This window comes from Staurois parvus, unplaced genomic scaffold, assembly GCF_062004578.1.
Source record: "Staurois parvus isolate SC_StPar_1 unplaced genomic scaffold, SC_StPar_1.0 ptg000015l, whole genome shotgun sequence".
Taxonomy (NCBI): Eukaryota; Metazoa; Chordata; class Amphibia; order Anura; family Ranidae; genus Staurois; species Staurois parvus.
The window spans coordinates 3,371,624-3,393,855 of record NW_028317811.1 but is presented as its reverse complement, the minus strand read 5'-3'; the positions used below and the strand labels follow the sequence as shown (position 1 = coordinate 3,393,855).

Genomic DNA, 22,232 nt, shown 5'->3' with positions numbered 1-22,232 from the left:
CCATTAGTAACAGAAAAAACAGGTGACCACTTCCAGGTGACCCCACATGGTTTTGCACTCATCTCTATTTCACTTCTGTTATTAGATAGGTCTCACTGTGCTTATTTTGATTGGACCCACTGTGTGTCTTGTCAACAACTTGACCATTCACATGTACCAGGAATGCGATTTCTTTCCATGCAATACACGGCCACTCTAAAAACCGTGTCAGGGAAAAAATTAATTGTGCAAAGTAGTCGACTTTATGCAATCATATAACCCTAACCATTACACCGCACTCACATGTATACTGTATATGCCTAGGGAATGGCACCAGGTACATACAGAGCTTGTTGTTGTTATGGCTATCACCGCCCCAAAGTCAGAAGCTGGCTTGCGCTCCAGGGATGGGATAGGATTTGATGTGATGTATTGGCTGGGGAATACTGCTTCAGCTAGTTTCGTGTGTAATTAGACGTCTTCAGGAAGATATGGCAAATTGTTAAGTAATTTTGATGCACGGTTTTTGGCAGCGCAGTCTATATTATACTACACTATACGCAGTATATTATTATACACATTTATAAGGCTCACTAATGTGGAAGTCAGTCACATTTTGAAGACTGCAGCAGCCATAATCACACTCATCTGTGTTTCTTTGTTTTTGGATTCTATTGTTTGTTTTTTTGGTTTTGCCTGTGGCGCAGAGTTTTCATTGTTATTATTAAGACTTCAAAATTGCTGTTCACATACGCTCTCCATCTAATCTGACAGAGCTTGTGCTGTTTTGCAAAGAGGAATGGACAAAAATTTCACTCTCTAGATGTGCAAAGCTGGTAGAGACATACCGCAAAAGACTTGCAGCTGTAATTGCAGCGTAAGGTGGTTTTACAAAGTATTGACACAGGGGGGCTGAATACAAATGCACGCCACACTTTTCAGATATTAATTTGTAAAAAAATGTGAAAACCATTTATCATTTTCCTTCTACTTCACAATTATGTGACACTTTGTGTTTGACTATCACATAAAATCCCAATAAAATACTTTTAGGTTTTTGGTTGTAACATAACAAAATATTGAAAATTTCAAAGGGTATGAATACTTTTTCAAGGCACTGTACACATAACACTTGCACTGTAAATTACATAGTTCTGATTTCTGCACTCTGTATTTAGGTTGAAGTTTAAGTCCCTCCCCGTTTTACTGAAATTGTGAAGAGAATCATACGTGATGGAAACATTTAAATATTTAAAAATAATTCTTTGTTCTGAGGTTTGTCTGTACAGTCCTGCTAACCTCCTATCCTCTGCCCCCCTAACATTTTTTACTGCACCCCCAGATTGGACAGGCTAGATCCGGCCCTGTTATGCAGCCACTCGGCGAGTAGGCCTTAACACCAAGTGGCCACATATATGCGGCCCTGTATAAACCACTTATCGTACTGAGAATGCACTCCCAGTACGGTTGCCGGGCTCCTGATGCATACTTGTCATTGGGAGCTTTCCGATCATGTGACCTATGTGACAGCCAATCACAGTGGTAACATGACCCAAATGCCAGCCTCAACCTTTCTGCATTTAGAAGCTCTTAAAGGGCCAGGAAGCATCGGCGCAAAGGGTTAAAGCTTATGTGTTTTAAAGCTTAATTATTTTATTATATTAATACTTTAATGTGCAAAGCCTGGACATTTCAAGGTATATTGTTAGCAGCAAACAGTCAAAAAAATAGCTGCCATTTTTCATTGAAAATTGTTGAGGATGACAATTTGTTGTATATTTATTATTATTTTTATCTTTACCCCTGTTGTTTTTTATCCTAATTGTGTTTGCTGTAGTGTTGTTGTAGAGCATGCATTTATTTTGTTACATGCTGCAATTCAGAAATTAAACTAATGAAAGTTGTTGTGATTTGGTTTCAAGGTCTTTACCACACATACTTAATGGAAAAAAACAATTCAATGCAACAGGAAATCCAGTGTTCGCCAGAGATCTCTTGGATTTCTCTGACCGCAAAGAAGAGTGTCAAAAAGGTTAAGTAACACTTTTTCTGTGCATTCTGTCATAGTATTGAACAAATATTTGTCATTAGTAATTTTGGGAGCCTGTACATTTTCTACTCATAATACAGTTTGTACACAATAAATACATTTAAAACATTAAATAATTAAAAACTGTGTCAAAAATTCTAGTGTATATATAAATGATATGTGCAATCCAAGAAAGAAAGTCTCTTTCAGTATTCAGATAGCGATATCATTAAAGTTCTCCATTAAAAACTTCCTCCAAAAGATTTGTTTGAGGTATCTGCAAAATTGAACTCCGCAAAGTGGTGTGCCAATCTATTCCACCTGACACCACTAAAGTGACAAACTCACTTCTCAGTTTTGACCCCTTTAATACATAAGTTGCTAGGAAAGCAAAGATACAAAGTCTTGTTTAAACTCTGGAAAATCTGAAAACCTGCAGCACTTAACAAACACACTCTTCCATAAAGTGCATAAACGAGAGGAGACAAGGCTAAGCAAACCATCTTTATTGCCAACTTAGTACCAGCATTCTACACCCCCTTCTTAACTAGGCAATGTTTCAGCTCTGTGATAGTTTTACTGACAATTAGTTGATCAAGCAGCACTGTACCCAAATTGTTTTCTCTCTTTTTTTTATGACAGAGCGTTCTTTTGGTGGTAACTAGTCAGCTTTTTGGATGTGTGTGGCACATCCAAACGTGCATCGGTTCAAACAGGCTCACCTCTGTGTTTATCTGCAATCTCTGGGCATTTATCCAAAATTGATCTGGGCAGCTGTGGAGCCATCGCTTTTACATGATCGGCCCATGCTAACTTTCATTTTCACTAGCACTGTGATTACTGCACTATCCATTTTGGAAGAAAGCCGTTTGTTTACGGTTTAAAATGTGCATGTACATTGTAGAATACTGCACAAGTTGTTTTGTGGAATAAATTATAATGTTTCGGAAATTTAATTATTTTTGGGTCGCAACTTAATGGCCAAGGACAAACGTGGGTCCTGAGGTTCCAGAGGTTGAGAACCACTGCTCTAAACTGATGAGCTGTAAAAGCATTTAAATGATCGCCTGTTGTTAATTTAATGAGTGCACACAGTTTTGAGGCCTGACACATTTTGGTATCCGTTCACGTTACACTACCTCATTTTCTATTTTATACCAATAAGAGGGAATTAAATTGCATTTGCGTGCAATTAAATGCATTTTAAGTGCATTTTTTCATGAAAATATAGATCGGATAAACAGTTGCGCAAATATTGTGTGACTTAAATTGCAATTTATTTCAGAAATTATATAATGTTTTGGGGGTTTTAAGTATTTTATAGATGCATCTTTTAACCTGTGTGTGAAAAATTTAAAAATGCTCTTGAGTGGAAGTGGTTAGTGACCAGTTTATTTCTGTGCTATATATAAAGGGAAAAAAAAGACCAAACATTGGGAAAAAAGTTTCCCTTTCTGTTTATAAAACATGTTATCAAATATTTTTTCTTTACACAATTAGCCCAAAATGTATTCTACTAAATTTCTTTGGTAAAAAAAACCCAATTAAGTGCATGCAATTTAGTCTGTATGGAACTCTTTACTCTTGCAGGCACAACTTTGCTATCAGCTGTTGCAATTTCTGTTTGTCAAGCCACAGCTATCTGGACTAGGACAATGAACAACCACCAGGATCCTGTATTCCAGGACCATGCTTTGGCAGAACACTTACAGCAAATACCCTCCACATTGCTGTTTTGTGTTGATGCCCTAGAACAGGGGTCTGCAACCTTTAAGACATAAAGAGCCACTTGGACCCGTTTCCGAGAGGGAAAAAAAGACTGGGAGCCGCAAAACCATTGCAACATTTAAAACAAATCCGACACTGCATATATTGCAAAAAGCAGTCTGGTCATGAAGGGGGTTTAAGGGCCCAGTAAGCAAAGGGTTAATCAGGGCCACAGTGTATCGTCATAATCACAATCATAGCCTTAGGTCAGTGGTGGGCAACCTTTTTTTTCAACTGAGCCAAATCTCGCCAAAACCATGATTGAAATTTATTTTGAGAGCCACATTTTTAAAACTGAAAATACATCCCCCATATAGTAATTCATCCCCCATATAGTAATTCATCCCCCATAGTAATTCATCCCCCATAGTAATTCATCCCCCATATAGTAATTCATCCCCCATAGTAATTCATCCCCCATATAGTAATTCATCCCCCATAGTAATTCATCGCCCATATAGTAATTCATCCCCCATATAGTAATTCATCCCCCATAGTAATTAATCCCCCATATAGTAATTAATCCCCCATATAGTAATTCATCCCCCCTATAGTAATTCATCCCCCATATTAATTCATCCCCCATATTAAGTCCCCAAGTCCCCCCTGTGTCAATTCACTTACCTTTGCTCCGCGTGTTCCTCTCGCCGTGTTCCCGCGCCGTTCCGGTGTAGCATGAAAATCTGTCTCCTATGAGGATCTGTCCCCCTCGACGTATCTGCGCATGTGCCAGTTTCAGGCATTAGCAGCCGATCGGCGATCTCCAGCACATGCGCAGATACGTCGAGGGGGACAGATCCTCATAGGAGACAGATTTTCATGCTACACCGGTCTTCAGGGTGGACTGTGAGAGGAGCCTAGCGGGAGCCTAGCTCCGCGGGCCAGATTAAAAGGTCCGCCGGGCCGTAGTTTGCCCATTGCTGCCCTATTGCCTGTCACCTGGTGGGCAGTGTGCTCCGGAGCCGCAGCCAAGGTGAAAAAGAGCCGCATGCGGCTCTGGAGCCGCGGGTTGCCGACACCCACCCTAGAACAAGCCATGACCAGAATGGCTCTGATTTCTGTCCACATCCACAGAATCTTATGACTAAAAGCCATATTTTGCTTGTATCTTTTTGGTTAATTTACAATAGCCATGGCAACACAAGCTTGGACAGCTGAAGCTACTTGTAAAAGTTCAATCACAGAATTCGGTTTACCCAAACCTAAATTACAATCCTAAAATAATTAATATGCCACCCTAGACGCAAACAGTTCTACCTTCTCCCCCGAAAGTCCAAAGTCAAGATAACAATCTCTTGGCGTCTGTGATATTCTCAAAACAATGATATTTGTGCTCCTAAAATTAATCCACCTTCATGAAGGCATTCTTTATATCCATGCGTACCTCAAAAAGAAAAAAATTCTACATATTGCATTACCCCATGGACATAAAGGAATACAGTATCCACCCAGTGCTACTGGTAATAGTGTCAAACCACTCAGTGTCCACTTCTAAGCAGCTGTATTAAATACCCTTACCCTATCAAAACTTGTAAATGGCTTTAAATCTCATAGTAATCCACAAAACTGGTGCTCCAAGCCGCCCTTTTCTCCCATCAGTATTACCTCCGAAAAAAACATATAATAGTGCAATATTCTTTAGGATATCCAAAAGTGCTCTCCTTCTTCACAGCATTAATGTGATGTGAATCCACTCCCCGTCACCTTACACACCATGCACCTTACCGGCCTAAACACTTCCACAAAAACAAGATCCTTATAGTGTAGAAAGTCTTAGAAAAGGGTCTAGTTTATTAAAATTATGGTTACAATCAAGAAAATATTAAAAATGCATGATCCTCCATAATAGGGAACAAGGGTTCCCTTTTTGAAGAAGTCGGAAGTGACGAAACGCGTCTAGGACGTGACATTAGACATAGACCGGAAGTTACAGAGCGGCCATCTTGATTGAGGTTTATTCACTGATTGACATTTTTTCTGAGGATTCATGTTCCCTGTTATGGAGGACAATGCGTTTTTAATATTGTCTTGATTGTAAGCATAATTTTAATAAACTAAACCCTTTTCTAAGACTTACACTATAAGGATCTTGTTTTTGACCCATGCCATGATGTCATATGGAGATTGAACATGGCTGGGATTATCGGATGAGGGGAGCCATTTATGCTTGTGGAAGTGTTTAGTCTGGTAAGGTGCATGGTGTGTAAGGTGATGGGGAGTGGATTCACATTACACTAATGCTGTGAAGAAGGGGAGCACTTTTGGATATTGCACTATATGTTTTTTCGGAGGTAATACTGATGGCAGAAAAGAACGGCTTGGAGCACCAGTTTTGTGGATTACTATGAGATTTAAAGTCATTTACAAGTGTTGATAGGGTAAGGGTATTTAATCTCTTCATGCCGGCTGAACGCAAATGTGCGGCCCCCCGGCGTCTGGGCCTAGACGCCGAGCGGCCACACATGTGCATTCTATTTAAAAAGGACATATGTGCCAAGAGCGCGCGCCCTGTGCGCTCCCAGCACACATGTCCGGTACTCACGGAAATGTCCCGTTCTCCTCTTTCGATCGGGACCTTTCCCGATCATGTGACCGCCGTGACGACGCGTCACGGCAGTCACATGACCCTAAACCCCACCCTGCCTCCCGACTTCTGAAACTCTTAAAGGGCCAAGAGGCGCCGGCATGAAGGGGTTAATACAGCCGCTTAGAAGTGGACACTGAGTGGTTAGACAGTTTATTAGCACTGGGTGGATACTGTATTCCCTTATGTCCATGGGCTAATGCACTATGAAGAATTTTTTCTTTTTGAGGTACACGTGGATATAAAGAATGCCTTCGTGAAGGTGGATTAATTTTAGGAGTACAAATTAATTGTAAAAGCTGCCTCACATGTATGCTCTTTAACCACTTTCCTACTGAGCATTTTTACCCGCTTCCTGCCCGTGCCAGTTTTCAGCTTTCAGTGCTGTCGCACTTTGACAATTACATGGTCATGCAACACTGTACCCTATACTGTACCTGATTTTATAATTTTTGTCACACAGATAGAGCTTTCTTTGGTGGTATTTAATCACCACTGGGTTTTTATTTTTTGCACTGTAAACTAAAGAAGAGCAAAAATTTTGAAAAAAAATGTTTTCTTTGTTTCTGTTATAAAACTTTGCAAATGTTTTCTCTTTCACTGAAGTACGTTGATGAGGCTGCACTGATAGGCACTGAGGAGGTGGCACTGGTGGGCATTGATGAGTCACTGATGAGGCGGCACTGATGGTCACTAATAGGTAGCAGTGAAGGGAACTGACGTTTACAGATTGACAGCACTTTTGGGCACTGATGGGCAGCACTGTTGGGCCCTTTTGGGGCTGCACATCAGTGCCCTGATTATCAGTGCAGATGTCTGCTTTGACAGTTGCCAGTCATCTACAGTACTTTCCTCATGCTGTGACAATGTGAGGAAAGTACTGCCGATAACCGGCAAGTGTATTTAATAGGGGTATAAATTAGAGTTTAAAAGAGTACCCACCACTCAAGTCAACCAAAATCTGCTGAAGGACAGTCAGATTTCCAGTGCAACCTAAACCATCTCTTGTTCAGGCAAGGGTCACCCTTTCCAGTACCTCTCTCTGGGGGACAGGTTCAAAGGAACCTATTCACAGTACCCATAACCCACAGGGGTGTTCATCCTACGCTGGTTTTAAAATCCCTAAACAAAGTTGTATACAGAATCCTCCAGGCCAGTTATTGCCTCTCTGATGAAAGGGGAATATTTAGCATCTGTAGACATCCAATATCTGCATATTTCTATCTACCTACCTCAGCGCTCTCTGCACTTTACAATAGGAGGCAAACACTTACAGTTTTCCGCAGTACCCTGTGGCCAATCCTCAACCCCAGTGTATTCATAAAGGTGCTTGTACCCCTTCTTGCCCTCTTAAGAACTCAGACCTTTAGGATCACAGGGTTTGCAGACAACCTTGTTGTGAAGGACTGTTTTCCACCTATCTGCAAATTTCAATAGGAATATTCAGACTTTCAGTTGGTTAATCAGTTTTCAAAAATTCTCTCTCCAACCTTCTCACCGCCTAGAATACATGTGCGTCATTCTAGACACACTCCAAGTATAGATTTTTCTATAGTCTCTCTAAGATCTTGCGGTTGGACCTTACGGTCACACAGACATCCTTCAAGAGATTCTCAATACTGGGCCTCATGGTGGCCTCCTTCGTTGATTCATCCTATTCCATTCAAGGCCTCCAACACAACATCTTGTTGGCATGAAACAAACACACTCCTTCCACCAACATCCCTAATATTCTGTCCAGCCAAGCAAGGACCTCCGTAACCTGGATTTCCAAATAGTCTAGACCAGGGGTGTCAAACTGGCGGCACTCCAGCTGTTGCGAAACTACAAGTCCCATTATGCCTCTGCCTTTTGCAGTCATGCTTGCAACTGTCAGCCTAGCAATACCTCTTGGGTTTGGCAACAGCTGGAGGGACGTCAGTTTGACACCCCTGGTCTAGACAATGGGGAAGTCCCTTCTTCCATACCAATGCAAGGTAATAACAGATGCCATCCTCTCAGGCTAGGAAAGAGGGTTCCAGTGAACATGTTCACCAAGAAAGCCAAGCTTCCCTTCAACATCTTGGAGCTCAGAGCAGTAAAAATGACTCTGCACCACTGGACCCCATTTCTTCAGGAATACCAAATCAGGGTGCAAACAGACAAGGCCATGCCTGTGACTTACATTAAGTGGCACAAAATATTATGTTAAAGTCCTCCTGCGCTGCTAAAGGTTAAAAGGCCTAAACTACAGCAGCTGACATCCAATCCTCACCTTTGAATGAATACAGTAAGCTAGTCAAAATAATGATGCAGCGATATATATATATATCTAATTGGTGGATATGAAAAACCACCCAATACCTGTAAACATAAAGCAACATATGTTGCAATATCAATAAAGTAGTAAGCCACGTGGGCGTGGCGTAACGCGTAGATGAGGCGTGGTGATGCACTTTCGGTGAGCGCCATCTTAGTACACCAGAGTGCATCCAGTACACCCATGTACAGTGGTGTGAATTGCCTGTTATTATCTGCTTAAATGTGAGTTGACACTTGGCGTTTTTACCTTATTTAACAATAAATATACAGTGTTGCACTATGGAGGATCTTTGTTTTATCATTGTATGATTCCAACATGATGTGCATATATGGGCATATACACTGTCACCTGTGTATGGAGGAGTAACAGAGTGAAGGAGAGACCAGTAGGGGCTGTGGAACCTATCTTAGAGACTGCGTGCAGGATCCGAAGTGATCCGAAAGGCGTTTTGGCCCCTGTGGGTCACAGATGGAAGGTGAGCGGGCATGCCTGCCGTTTAGGATTACCATTCACCACTTGCACCAGCACAGGAGCACGCTTTGAAAGTCATTATTGTTTACTTGTGCCACGTATGATTATGTCAGCTCATTATGGACATTGCCCAATATTTGTGGTTTAACAATTAATATGGTTCATTACACTAATCACTTATATGTGGTAGCATATATCCCTATATAGGGATTCACTGTGTTTTTTTCACTTTTACTCTGAATGGGCTGATCCCCTGGTGGGGTATAGGTATTATCACTTGTTAGGGTTCACCATTGAACCTCTTATTTGAACCGCTAACCACTTATAAGTCACCTAATAGATCTGGTCAGATCTAACACAGAAAAGAGGATCTACTTTATTGATATTGCTATATATGTTGCTTTATGTTTTCAGGTATTGGGTGGTTTTTCATATCCACCAATTAGATATATATGTATAGCGCTGCATCATTATTTTGACTAGCTTATATTAAAGTGGAACTTTACTCATAACAATTGATAAAAAATAATGTTCTTTAGCAAGGAACATACTTTCCACACTAATAATTATGCAACCAAAATTAGTGTGTGCTGTAAATTGCCTCCAGCACTGTTCCTGTTTCTTCTTGCTGGAGGCAGTTAAAGCAGAACTAAACCCTCCTATCCTTTTCAGCCAAGGAATCTGCCATCTGTTTGATCTGTAACTGCCATGGCGCTGCACTTATGATGAGTTATAATACTGGTTTGACAGTTTGGTCGACCCCCTTTCAGAAATCGGATTCGCTCTTTGTGATTGTGGACGGTCCACGAAAGGGTCTGTCGACTTCTTCAGCCACTATTTCTTATTGGATCAGACAGACGGTTGTCCAGGCTAATGCAATTAGGGGTTGGGTGCCTCCCTTCCCCGTCACGGCACACTCTACCAAGGCGATTAGTGCTTTCTGGATGTTCCGTCATCAGGCGTCCGTATCTCAAGTTTGTACGGTGGCTACCTGGTCGTCTGTGCACACTTTTACCAAGTTGATGTTCTGGCATCTTTGGATGCATGTTTTGGCTACACGGTTTTGCAGGCTGTTGTCTGAGGTTTTCTGAGGCCTGTTATGGGGGGGTTCCTGTGGGTGGTTGTGTGTTTTCTTCTTATTGAGCTCCCACCCCTTGTTATGGCACTCCTTTGGTATGTTCCTACGGTCAAGATTATGAAGGCTGTGTCCGTCAGTGAATGAAAGAGAAAACTTTTTTTGTTACTGTAAAATCCCTTTCTCGGCCTTCATTGATGGACACAGCTCCCACCCCTCCTTTTTATTGTACTTCTTTATAACAAACTGAGCTGCCTATCGCAGAGTGGGGATTAGGACTCTCCATAGGCGGTGCTGTGCTTGTGCCTAGTCCTACTCCTGAAGTGGCGTTATAACCCTACGGTCAAGATCATGAAGGCTGTGTCCATCAATTAACTCAGAGAAATGGATTTTACATTAATTTCCTTATGATTTTTTTTTTTATATAAACACTGTGACCAGAGTAATATAATGTTACCATAGTAACATTGCACTACTCTGGGGAAGTGATCAGTATTTTTTACATATTTTCAGATGACGTCCACCCGGATCGACGAGAGTCCCACTCAGCTATCATTTTACTATAGGCCCGGTGGGAACTGGTTAATCACCAAGCCTGATCATCTCATGGACATAGAAACACTGTCCTAAGATCTCTGCTGTAGTCTTCCCAGGAGTGGACACCTAGATGAGTTGTTACCTCAGCTGTCACCACCTGGAACAAGGGGAATGGGGCCTTCATCCAGACATCTTCAGCCTGATATGTCACAGATGGAGGACTCCAAATGTGGATATCCTGGCCTCCAGATTCAACAACATGTTACCTCTGTTTTTGGCCAGGACCAGGGATCCTCTAGCATTTGCATTGAACGCTCCCATATTTCTCTGGGCTCCGTTTCTTTAATTTATGCCTTTCCCCAGTGTGAATTCTGTCTTGACTGCTCTGCAAAATAGAGCAAGGGAAGGAACCAGTTATTCTCCCCAAACTGGCCCAGAAGAACCTGCTATGCAGATATACTCCTACCTCTGGAACAAACCCCTGGCCTCTATCCCGGGGACCCCTGTTCCATCCTGCTTCAATATCTGGTGTTAACCACTTGGCTGTTAATGCCCAGGTCTTGAAGGACAGAGTAGTCTCTAATGTTGTCATTCCCACATTGCAGAGCAAGAAAGGTCACTACCAAATCTAATATTATACCTGGTAAATTTCCTTGCCTGGATTGAACGCAGGCACTTCTACCCCAGAGGTTACTCCGTGCCTTGCATCATAGCCTTCCTAAAATCTGGACTTGAGCATAAGTACTCTTTGCTCATAACAGCCAGCGGGCCAGTGTTGCTGTTCATAGCCAACTGTACAAACTGATGCTGGTTGTGACCAGCAAACGGTAAGCAATTTTTTTTATTTTTTTAATTTAACCAGTGGAAACATTCACAGATCGCCGCATCCACAAAAGCAATGTGGATGCAGAGATCTCCCCCTGTCAGAATGCACAGATCAGCGCTGCTGTCTGCATTGGCTGCGCACGCTGATGGAATGCTGGCTTTCCAACAAGACTGTTTGACAGAAGCTGGTCTAACAATCAGCCTCTGGTAAACAGAAAGGGATACACACACATCGAAATGTGCTTGATTTCTGCTAAACCAGCCAGATTTCAATACGTATATACATCCTGCTTAACAGTGGCTGCAGCTGTGCTTGTCACAGGAAGGGGAGGGCTGGCTGGTCATGGCAACTAGCATTTGCACTTTTGTTCACTGTGATTGGTCACGGCAATTACAAGGTACAGAACTGTTTCTTTGGCTCTGTATTTAAAGTCTGTGATGTCATTTATTAAGCAGATCCCAGGCATTCTTGACCGGTTTGAGAGCTCTGATCCTTCGCAGCAATCGCATAGTACAGAGCCAATTTCATTGCCTTTATACTTTCTTTCTGTGGTCTGCACTATCACAGAAGCAACCGCAGTTGCTGTGTTAAGGGGCACATGTAAGCACAGAGTAAAAAGTTGTTTAAAGATGACCACTTATTACAGTGAGTAGTAATACAACAGCCAGTTCTAAGGGGGGTTAAACACACCAAATTAAACATAAATATCCACTTACATAGGAAATGCTATCACCCAGCACAAAGGACAGAATGATTAATCCTGTGTTGGAATATCGCACCAGCATTTCCTAGTGTTGTGCCCATGTGTGGTCCCAAGCGTGTACGATGACAAGCCACATCCTACATGTTTTTGTCTCTAATGTCCTTTGTCAGGACAAAGTCAGTTGGAGATGAAATCCTTTGGGAGGAATTTAAGCACTGTGATAGGACAAGGTCTATTGAGGGAAAAATGCATAGGGTAGGGTTTGAGCATCTTTCCCAGATTTTAAATAATTGTGTACCTGTGCTTTTTCAATGGTTTATTATTAAAGGGGTCAAAACTAAAGATGAGTCTATTGCCTTCTGGAGTGTCTAGTGGATTGAATCTGGCACATCACTTTGCTCAGTTCAATTTGGGATACACCTCAATGAAAAAATTTGCACTTTTGCATTAACTTTTTTTTCTAGAGCACTTTGTTATTATCAAAAGACTTTATTTCTTTGATTACACACAGTTTTTTTTTAATACAGTTTTTTGCACAGTTAGATCGATTTATATTTATATGATTATGAAATGAACTGCTTTAAGTCCGCCCTATAGCAGGAATACGTGATTTGGTGCCTGACCGATCAGTCAACAGATTTAGGCCAGTGATGTTCGGCTTGGATCTGCTGATTGATCCCTGCCCTATCGGACATCATCATGTACCTGTGTTTACATTTACACAGGCACAGGAAATGATGCAATCTTCTCTCTCTGGGCACATTCTGTCCCAGAGAGAGAAGAAAGATCCACATGAGTAAAAGTACTGCACAGTTACAGTAAACACACATATAGATCACATTTAATCCCCATATCCCCCCCCCAGTTAACCCCTTCACTGCCCTGTCACCAGTGTCATTAGTACAGTGTACAGGTTTTTTTTTAGTATTAGTGTCACCGGCGACTTCAGGTAGCATTGGCATCAGCATTCCTCCCAGATAGCATCGCCAGTACACCAATCATCACATTTAACCCCTTGATTGCCAGGAGCACGCTCACATACACAATACACCTTCACTTTAACCACTTGCCGCCCTGCCACTGTAGAAATACGGCGGCAGGGCAGCACGGGCAGGCAAAACCACGTTTTAAAACGTGTGTTTTGTAAACAGATAGGAGGCGCGGCGCCGCCGCCCTATCTGTCCCGCCGATCACCGCCACGGATGTCAGTCGCCGGGTCACAGCCGGTCCTTACCGGCTGTTTCCCGGCGATCGGCGGCAAACAGTGACAGACAGCACAGCTGCAGTAGCTGTGCTGTCTGTCACTTTCCTGACAGCTCGAGGACAAGCTGATCGAGAAAGAAGAGTTTCTCTCGATCATCGGTGTCCCGTGCAGCACACACCCCCGCCCCTAGTAAAACACTCCCCCTCACACAGATAACCCTTCCCTGCAAAATAAAGTTAACCCCTTCCTCCCCAGTGCCATTAGTACAGTGTCAGTGGTTTTTGTTTTTTTTTTTGCACTGATCACTGTATTAGTGTTTTTGGGGATGTCAGTGACCCCAAGTCAGTACCCCCCAATGTCAGAATGTCCGCCACAGTCCCGCCATAAGTCACTGGTTGCTGCCATAAGTCACTGATCGCCGCCATAATTCGCTGATCGCCGCCATTATTAGTATAAAAAAAAAAAAACCTAAAAATCCCAGTATCTTTCCCGCCATTTGTAAACGCTATAACTTTCACGTAAACCAATTAATTTACACGTATTGTTTTTTTTTTTTTAGCAAAGACATGTCGCAGAATGCATTTTGGCAGAAATTTATGACTAAATTTGATTTTTGCATTTTTTTTTTACTGGACATGTTTTATAGCAAAAAGTCCAAAATATTGTTTTTTTTTTCCTCAAAATTGTCAGCCTTTTTTTTTTTTTTATAACGCAAAAAATAAAAACCGCACAGGCAATCAAATACCACCAAAAGAAAGCTCAATTTGTGGGGGAAAAAAGGATGTAAATTTCATTTATGTACCGTATTGCATGACCGCGCAATTATCCGTTAAACTAGCGAAGAGCTGTATAGCAGAAAAATGGCGTAAATTGCAGTATTTATACCATAGTTTGTAGACGCTATAACTTCCACACAAAGCAATCAATATACACTCATTGGGATTTTTTTTTACCAAAAACATGTAGCAGAATACATTTTGGCCTAAATTTATAACCAACTTTGAGTTTACTATATATTTTTTATAGCTGAAAGTAAAAAATATTGTTTTTCTTCAAAATGTTTGGCCTTTTTTTGTTTATAGCGTGAAAAATTAAAAGTGCACAGATGATCAAATACCACTGAAAGAAAGCTCTATTTGTGTGAAAAAAAGGACGTAAATTTCGTTTGGGTGCAGCATTGCATGACCGCGCAATTATCAGTTAAATTAGTGCAGCGCCGAGTAGCAAAAAGAGGCCTGGTCATTAAGGGGGGTAAATCCTCTGGAGCTCAAGTGGTTAAATGTCCCCACATAGAACAAAGATTTTTCTTCAAGCACTTGGGATTTTTTAAGCCATTGCATATTAACCCCTTCACGCCGGTGCATCCCAGCCCTTTAAGAGTTTCAGAAGCCAGGAGTCGTGGCTGGGTTTAGGGTCATATGACGCGTTGTCACGGCTGTCACATGATCGGGAAAGGTCCCGACTGAAAGAGGAGATCGGCACCTTTCCGTGAGTACCGGACTCCGCGCAGGGCACATTCTCTAGGCACATATGTCCTTTTTTAATAGAACGCAAATGTGCAGCCGCTCGGCATCTAGGTCCAGACGCCGTGAGGCCGCACATTTGCGTTCGGCCAGCGTGAAGAGGTTAAACCATACAAAAAGAATGACATGTTCACATCTTGAAATGTGCACAAACATTCCTGATTTCAAATGACTGCATGGAAAATGTTCACATTAAAACTTTTGAATAATGCCTTGGCATTGATCATGGCTTTGTCTACCCCAATGTTCTTTGCGAATTATCAAAAAGCCTGTAGCCCTCCTAGTTTGACAATTTAAGCAAAAGCTGGAATGGGGCTATATCACACCACAGAGCAATAAAATAATGGGAACTGGCTTTAGGTATAACATAACTTTTAAACAGCTTTGGGGTTACTCACACTAACCTACCTGAAAGTGATTTTTTTTTCTTTCTAGTTTTTGGAATGCTTTTAGGAGATACAATACTCTTGGATAATCTAGAAGCTGCTAATGAATACAGAAAACAGGTGAGCACCTTTGTCTTTAGCACGTATAAATTGAGAATGTTCCCATTTCAAGGTTTGAGGATATGCCAAGAGACATTTGGCAAGATGAGAATAGTATCAACATGCTGGGGTTTGGTCATACTTAAATGTATGTTTTTAAATATTGAAAAAATATGTATACACATACATACAGTCATGGCCAAAAATATTGACACCCCTGCATTTGTCAGATAATGCACCACTTCACCCAGAAAATTGTTGCAATTACAAATGTTTAGGCATTCTCATGTTTATTTCTTTTATTTGTATTGGCATGACACAAAAAAGTGGAGAAACAAAAGGCCAAATCTGACACATTCCAAGCAAAACCTCCAAAAAAGACTGGACAAAATTATTGGCACCTTCAGCTTAATATTTGGTAGCACACCCGTTGGAAAAAATAACTAAAATAAATCACTCCCTGTAACCATCAATGCGTTTCTTACACCTTTCTACTTGAATTTTGAACCACTTTTCTTTCGCCAGCTGCTCCAGGTCTCTCAGATTGGAAGGGTTCCTTTTTCCAACTGCTGTTGTGAGATCTCTCCACAGGTGCTTTATTGGATTAAGATTTGGACTCATTGCTGGCCAGTTCAGTACTCTCCAGCGCTTTGTCTTAAACCATTTCTGGGTGCTTTGTGACGTGTGCTTTAGGTCATTGTCCTGATGTAAAACCACTGATATCTGGCAGAGACCCAACTTTCTGACACTGGGCCCTACATTGCACACCAGAAGTCTTTGGTAGTCAGACTTTATAATGCCATGCACATAGTTAAGACATCTAGAGCCTGAAGCAGCAAAGCAACCCCAAAACATCAGTGAATCTCCACTATGACTGTAGGAACTGTATTCTTTTCTTTAAAGGTCTCATTGCTCTTTCTGAAAACAGAATGATTGTCTTTACCAAAAAGCTGTGATTGTTCACACATTCTCCCAAAGGGATTTTGGCTTCCTCAGGTAAGTTTTTGCACACTCCAATCTGGCTGTTTTATTTCTATGTCAGCAGTGGAGTCCTCCTGGGTCTCCTGTTATATCACCACTTTTCATTCAGATGGTGATGTATAATGTGAGCTGACACAGTTGTACCCTGTGCCTGAAGGTCAGCTTGAGTTTGTCTGGAAGTTGATCGAGGTTCTTTAGCCACTATTCAAACAATCCTTCATTGCAATCTTTGTTCAGTTTTTCTCTTTTGTCCTCATTCAGAGCAATTACCTACAGTGCCATGGGCTATAAACTTCTTGACAATGTTGCGCACCATGGACACAGGAACATTAAGATCTCTGCAGATGGACTTGTAATCTTGAGATTGTCCATGCTTTTCCACAATTTTTGTTCTCAAATCCTCAGACAATTCTTTGCTGCTCTTTCTCTTCTCCATGCTCCATGTGGCACACAGACAAACAGAAAGGTTGAGTCCGTTTTTCACCATTTTAATTGGTTGCTGGTGTGATTTCTATGTTGTCAGTACTTTTTAATTGATACAGGTGAGTTGAATTACAAATTACAGGAGCATCAGAAACCTGGAATGCAATTATTTCTTACAATTTTGAAAAGGTGCCAATAATTTTATCCATTCCATTTTCGGGGGTTTTACATGGAATGTGTCAGATTTGCCTTATTTGTTTTTCCGCTTTTTTGTGTCATAACAATACAAACAAAAGAAATAAACATGCGAATGCCTAAGCATTTGTAATTGCAACAATTTTTTGGGCAACGTGGTGCATTACCCGACAGAAATACAGGCGGTGCCAATATTTTTGGCCATGATATATATATATCTATATAGATATGGATATATATATATCTATCTATATACACATGTATACACATACATTCTAGATTTTATTGTCAAAGCTTAAAGCAGACCTTCCCTCTCTGTCAACATTGACTATTTTTAATCCTAATGCAGCTAGCATTATTAAATAAACAGGAAGGTATATTATATTTACTTGTTTTAAACTTTTTTTTACATTTCTTCGGTTACTTTCTGGTTTCTATGCCTAGGCAATGATGTCATGCATCCCAGGAGGGGAGGAGGGGTGTTCTTAGGTAAGCACACCCTCCTGCCTGCATGCCTGAGCTAGAGTCAAATGGATTTCAAGAAGTAAATGCTACATGAATCATCTGCCCTTCTCAAAATGGCCACGGCCAGAAATGCTAAGGGGTGTTTTTCAAAGTCATTTCTTAACTAAATAAAGCATGGAGACATCGATGAGTGGGTGTGTTTGCTTTGAATGTTAAAAGTGAATTAAATAGGTTTTTGGTTTGTGGTGCTCAGATGCAGTGTAGTTCCGCTTTAACTGAACATGCTGAAGTTATAAGCTGACTGGTTAGATGCACAGCTGCACCAGATTTTGTAAGCACCAGTTGTAATGAATCTCCCTAATGGGTTGAAAGTATATCTCTAGGTACAGCATTGCACTGTGGGCACACTCTATTCCGAGAGCCAACACCATTCACGAGGGCCAACACTCACCCTGGTCACCAGCTGGTCTGGCCAGGGGCATATGGCTTCCCGCCCGACCCAGTCTACCGCTTAAACATCTTCCAGTACCTTTTCCTCTCCCCATCCTTTCGTCCTTTCCATCACAGCATCCTTACTCTCTCATGACCACCCTATTCTTATCTTCCACTATCCCCCATCCAAAACATTTGAAACATGTCAAACAACATTTTCCTTCATTGTTAGAGGCCTCAACATCCTTGATCCTGACCTAAACGGACCTTCACAAATGAAAATGCCCAAGTAGACATTCTCTAGAAAGCAAACTTTACTCAAGGCAAAGCCCCCTCCTTATGAGACACACTACCCCATGTAATTTCATTCTTATACCTCAGTTACGAGAAAAATAGGGGGGATAATTAACCTTTTTGTACACATGGTCCCTTGGACTGTACACTAAGATAGTGGAGGCCGATATAATGTACATTCCTAATCATAACCAAATTTAATTCCCGGAATCTACATTGGAAACAATAGCAATTTCTCCGAAGGAATTACAGTTGTAGGTGCTGACTTCAACCTGTTCTTAGATTCTTAAACCTCCCACTTTTCTGGCCCAGCTTGCAAATGTATTAAACTGATTCTATATTTCCACCAATTTGCAGATGTCTGGCAAAATCACCATCCTGCCAACAGGAACTACTCTTACCACTCTGCAGTCCATGGTTAATACTCCCATATTGACAAGATCCTAATAAATCATTGGCATTCGCAACTGGCCACCCACTGATAGGTTCCTGGTCAGAGAGGATTATGTTGCCTGTCACCTTTAACCCTGGTTCACACTGATGCGGTGTGCAGCATTTTCTGTGCGAATTCCGCACCGCATCAGAATCACACCCCGTTCATGCTAACCGCTGCAGGTGTGTATGTTAAGTTAGCAACACCCTGAAAGCGGTCCACAAAACGCAGTACTATGTGCAGAATCGGATCACATAGGTGTGAATACCCATGCGATCCGATTCTAGTGCAGACCCAAAAAATGGTCCTGCACCTTTTTGGTGCGGATGCGGTGCAATTAGAGCTATACAAAATGTATGTAATCGCATGTGATTTGCGCAGGAATGCGGTGCAATTCCTGTGCGAAGCATATGCGATATACTGCACTGCAAATATGTGAACCCAGGCTAATGGAGATGTATGATAAAAAAGTAAACATACTTACCTCTATGCTATATGCGGCAGCGGTCTTTCATAAGCTCTAAGCTTGAGAACTGAGTGATCACATGTCCACAAATAATGCACTTGGACCGTGTGGGTTCATGCTGACATGGGATGCAAAAGATTAAACCAACCAGGTGATAAATATTATCCATTTGGCCTTGTCAAAGAGAGAACAATTGTTAATACTCAAAATTAAAAACCAAAACACTCAGTGCTAATACAGTAAACACAAAAACCTATCCACAATGTATTAAATGTGTTGTGTTATAAACCACAACTCTGCATTAAATAAAATGTAAACGGAAAGCTGCCAAACTAAATACCCACATACAGATATTAATAATAACCTAAAACCATACATGTAAAGCGCTATCCCCAATGTTCACAAACATAGGTAATATCCCTTTAAATATACAATACACCACATGCAATTTATGTTTGAAATAAAGTCCCCCCCCAAAAATTTTCTTTTTATATTCAAAGTGATATAAAGTCCACAGAAGTGCTTCTAAAAACAAAAGATCCAAATTCTTTTGTGCCAGGATGCAAGCAAACCAGTCCAGCAACCACCACCACCAGAAAACTCCTTACCCTGTAATATGACCCCTATACCACAAGGAGGTCACAGAACTCTTGGTATACCACCATTCCACGCTCCGTCCTGCTCCAAACCCGCTCAGATGTCTTTCCCAGGATCTCATGGGCAATTTACAGGACACACATGGATGGTTTCCAGGGCATAAAGTTCATGTACAAAATCAACAAACATTAAACAATACTTGCAATAAACAAACAGTGTTATCGGCATCAGTAACCAGCGTGAATGCGTGAAAATATGTCTTCAGAGGAAATGGAAGCATTTTTCCCCAAAAAATTATTTGTAACGAAACGCCACATTGGATGGGTGGGGCATAGTGTCTGATGTCATTGTGTTTTCACGCATTATTTAGCTGCTTCCCGACCGCCCTATAGCAGAAATACTGCTACAGGGCGGCATGGGTGTGCAAAATCACGTATATATACGTGATTCGTACTCCCGCGATTGTTGCGGGCTGACCTGCTGGTGGCGTAATTTGATCCCCAAGGGATCAGTCATCGATTTAGACTGCCCCCCCAGTTAACCCCTTCACTGCCCTGTCACCAGTGTCTTTTGTACAGTGTACAGATTTATTTGCTGCTGATCATTGTATTAATGTTGCTGGTGACTTCAGATAGCGTTAGCATCAGTTAGTGTCCCTGCCAGATAGCGTTGATTGCCAGGAACACGCTCACATACACAATAAACCTCCATTGCTAGTATAGTGTCTGAAAGGATCAATATCTTTGATCAGATCAATACTATACCAGCGTTCACATTAGTGGAGTGTCTCCAAAAATGCAGCGTTATCGGAACCAGCCCTGGAACTTGCCAGCACCTGCGTTTAGCCCCTATGCTTAACCACCACCCCCCCCCCCCCCCAGCAAGTGCAGTGTCAGTGGGTCACTGTCACTTGATACATTGCACACAAAACCGTAGGCCTGATCTCTGTTAGCACTTGCCGGTAAATATTTTTGTAGCGGTTCAAGCAGTCCCTGACAGCCAAGTGCTCTTTTTCCCAGTGAGTCACACTAGGTACCTATAATATTAATATAAAAAGGACACTTGTTTATTTCTAATATAAATTGCATGTGGTGTATTGTAGATTTAAAGGGACATTACCTATTGGTTTGTTGTTTGTGAACATTAAGGATAGCGCTTTACATGTATGGTTTTAAATTAATACTCACCACTGATGCCGAGAAGGACTTCCAGCAGGGTCAACTGGACCTTCTATCACCTTGGAAGACCATATGCAGACCTGGGTAAGTTCGCTTCGCACTTCTTTCACAGCACAGGTTAGGATCAGGGTGGCATGCGACAGGGTTGCCCACTCTCATCACTGATTTTTATCCTGACAATGGAACCCTTCCTATGCCCCATACGAGCCAACCTGAACATCTCAGGGATACAAGTCAGGAATCCTGTTCATAATGTTTCTGCTTGTGCAAATGACCTTCTTTTCTTCTTCAGTAACCCAGAGATCACTCTGTCTAACCTGATCACAGATTTCACATTAATTAGCAGAAATCAGAAGCCTTAGACCTGATCTTCCCACACCATACGCAACTCATTGCATTCCATATTTGCATTCAAATGGGCCTCTACCAAATCAGATATCTCAGAATCCAGTTTCGTTGGCCCCATTCTACCTATGTTTCGTGCTGAATTTTCAACTTCGCTTACTTCAGATTTCTGCGTTCACTCATAAACAACTTTGGTCTTTTAAACAAGCACACTTGAAACAAACCATTCCACGCAGACTGAAAAAGTTAGGAGGCATGGAACTCCCAGTCATCAGACTATATTACATTGCTACCGATTAACCAGGGTCCTAGGCTGGTGCAGACACAATATGATCAAGCAGTAGGTGACACTTGAACAAGACACATCTCTTACCCCTTTGCAAGTAATTGGTCACCAGCAATTCCCATGCAAGACCTAATGAATCATCTTCCCTGTTCCCTTCCCTCTTCTTCCCTATCTTGGAGAATCCTAATTTACCCCCTGGCAATATGACAAGGCATATATTCCCACTCCGCCAGAGAAATAAGTGGTGTGTTAGACACTTTTTAAAACATTCATCCTGGCTGTCCTCCACCCAGATATCCTCTTGCTAGGACCTCATCAAATACTACAGGTCACCCGCTTTTTACCATCCCTACCAGTGTCAACAGAGTTTTCATTTCCCCTAACCCAATTCAAAGTGGAAAACAGGCATCTGAACCATTTTGGCATTCACTCTTTCTGTCACCAAATCCTCACAAACTCCCCCATGCTTTCTGAAGCAATGGGAGAAGAATCCTAACATTACTCTATCATCTGTGGAGCAATCTAACATACTAGCTCTGTCCTATAAATCCTTCATAAGTAATAATTACTAGAAAATAAATACTAGAAATTCGGATACAAAAAATTAATCTGCTGGTACTATACTCAACATTACTTTATAAATTTCCACATT

General features: G+C 41.5%; 1 protein-coding gene across 1 annotated transcript in view; it reads left to right on the top strand.

Moving 5' to 3' along the window:
• The window catches only part of SMCHD1 (structural maintenance of chromosomes flexible hinge domain containing 1), a 408,526-nt gene that overhangs the window by 333,935 nt on the left and 52,359 nt on the right, over nucleotides 1-22,232 (top strand). The window contains exons 43-44 of the mRNA XM_089678219.1: nucleotides 1,902-2,011; nucleotides 15,436-15,506. Coding sequence (XP_089534345.1) covers nucleotides 1,902-2,011; nucleotides 15,436-15,506 — 181 coding nt within the window. The remainder of the gene's footprint in view (nucleotides 1-1,901; nucleotides 2,012-15,435; nucleotides 15,507-22,232) is intronic.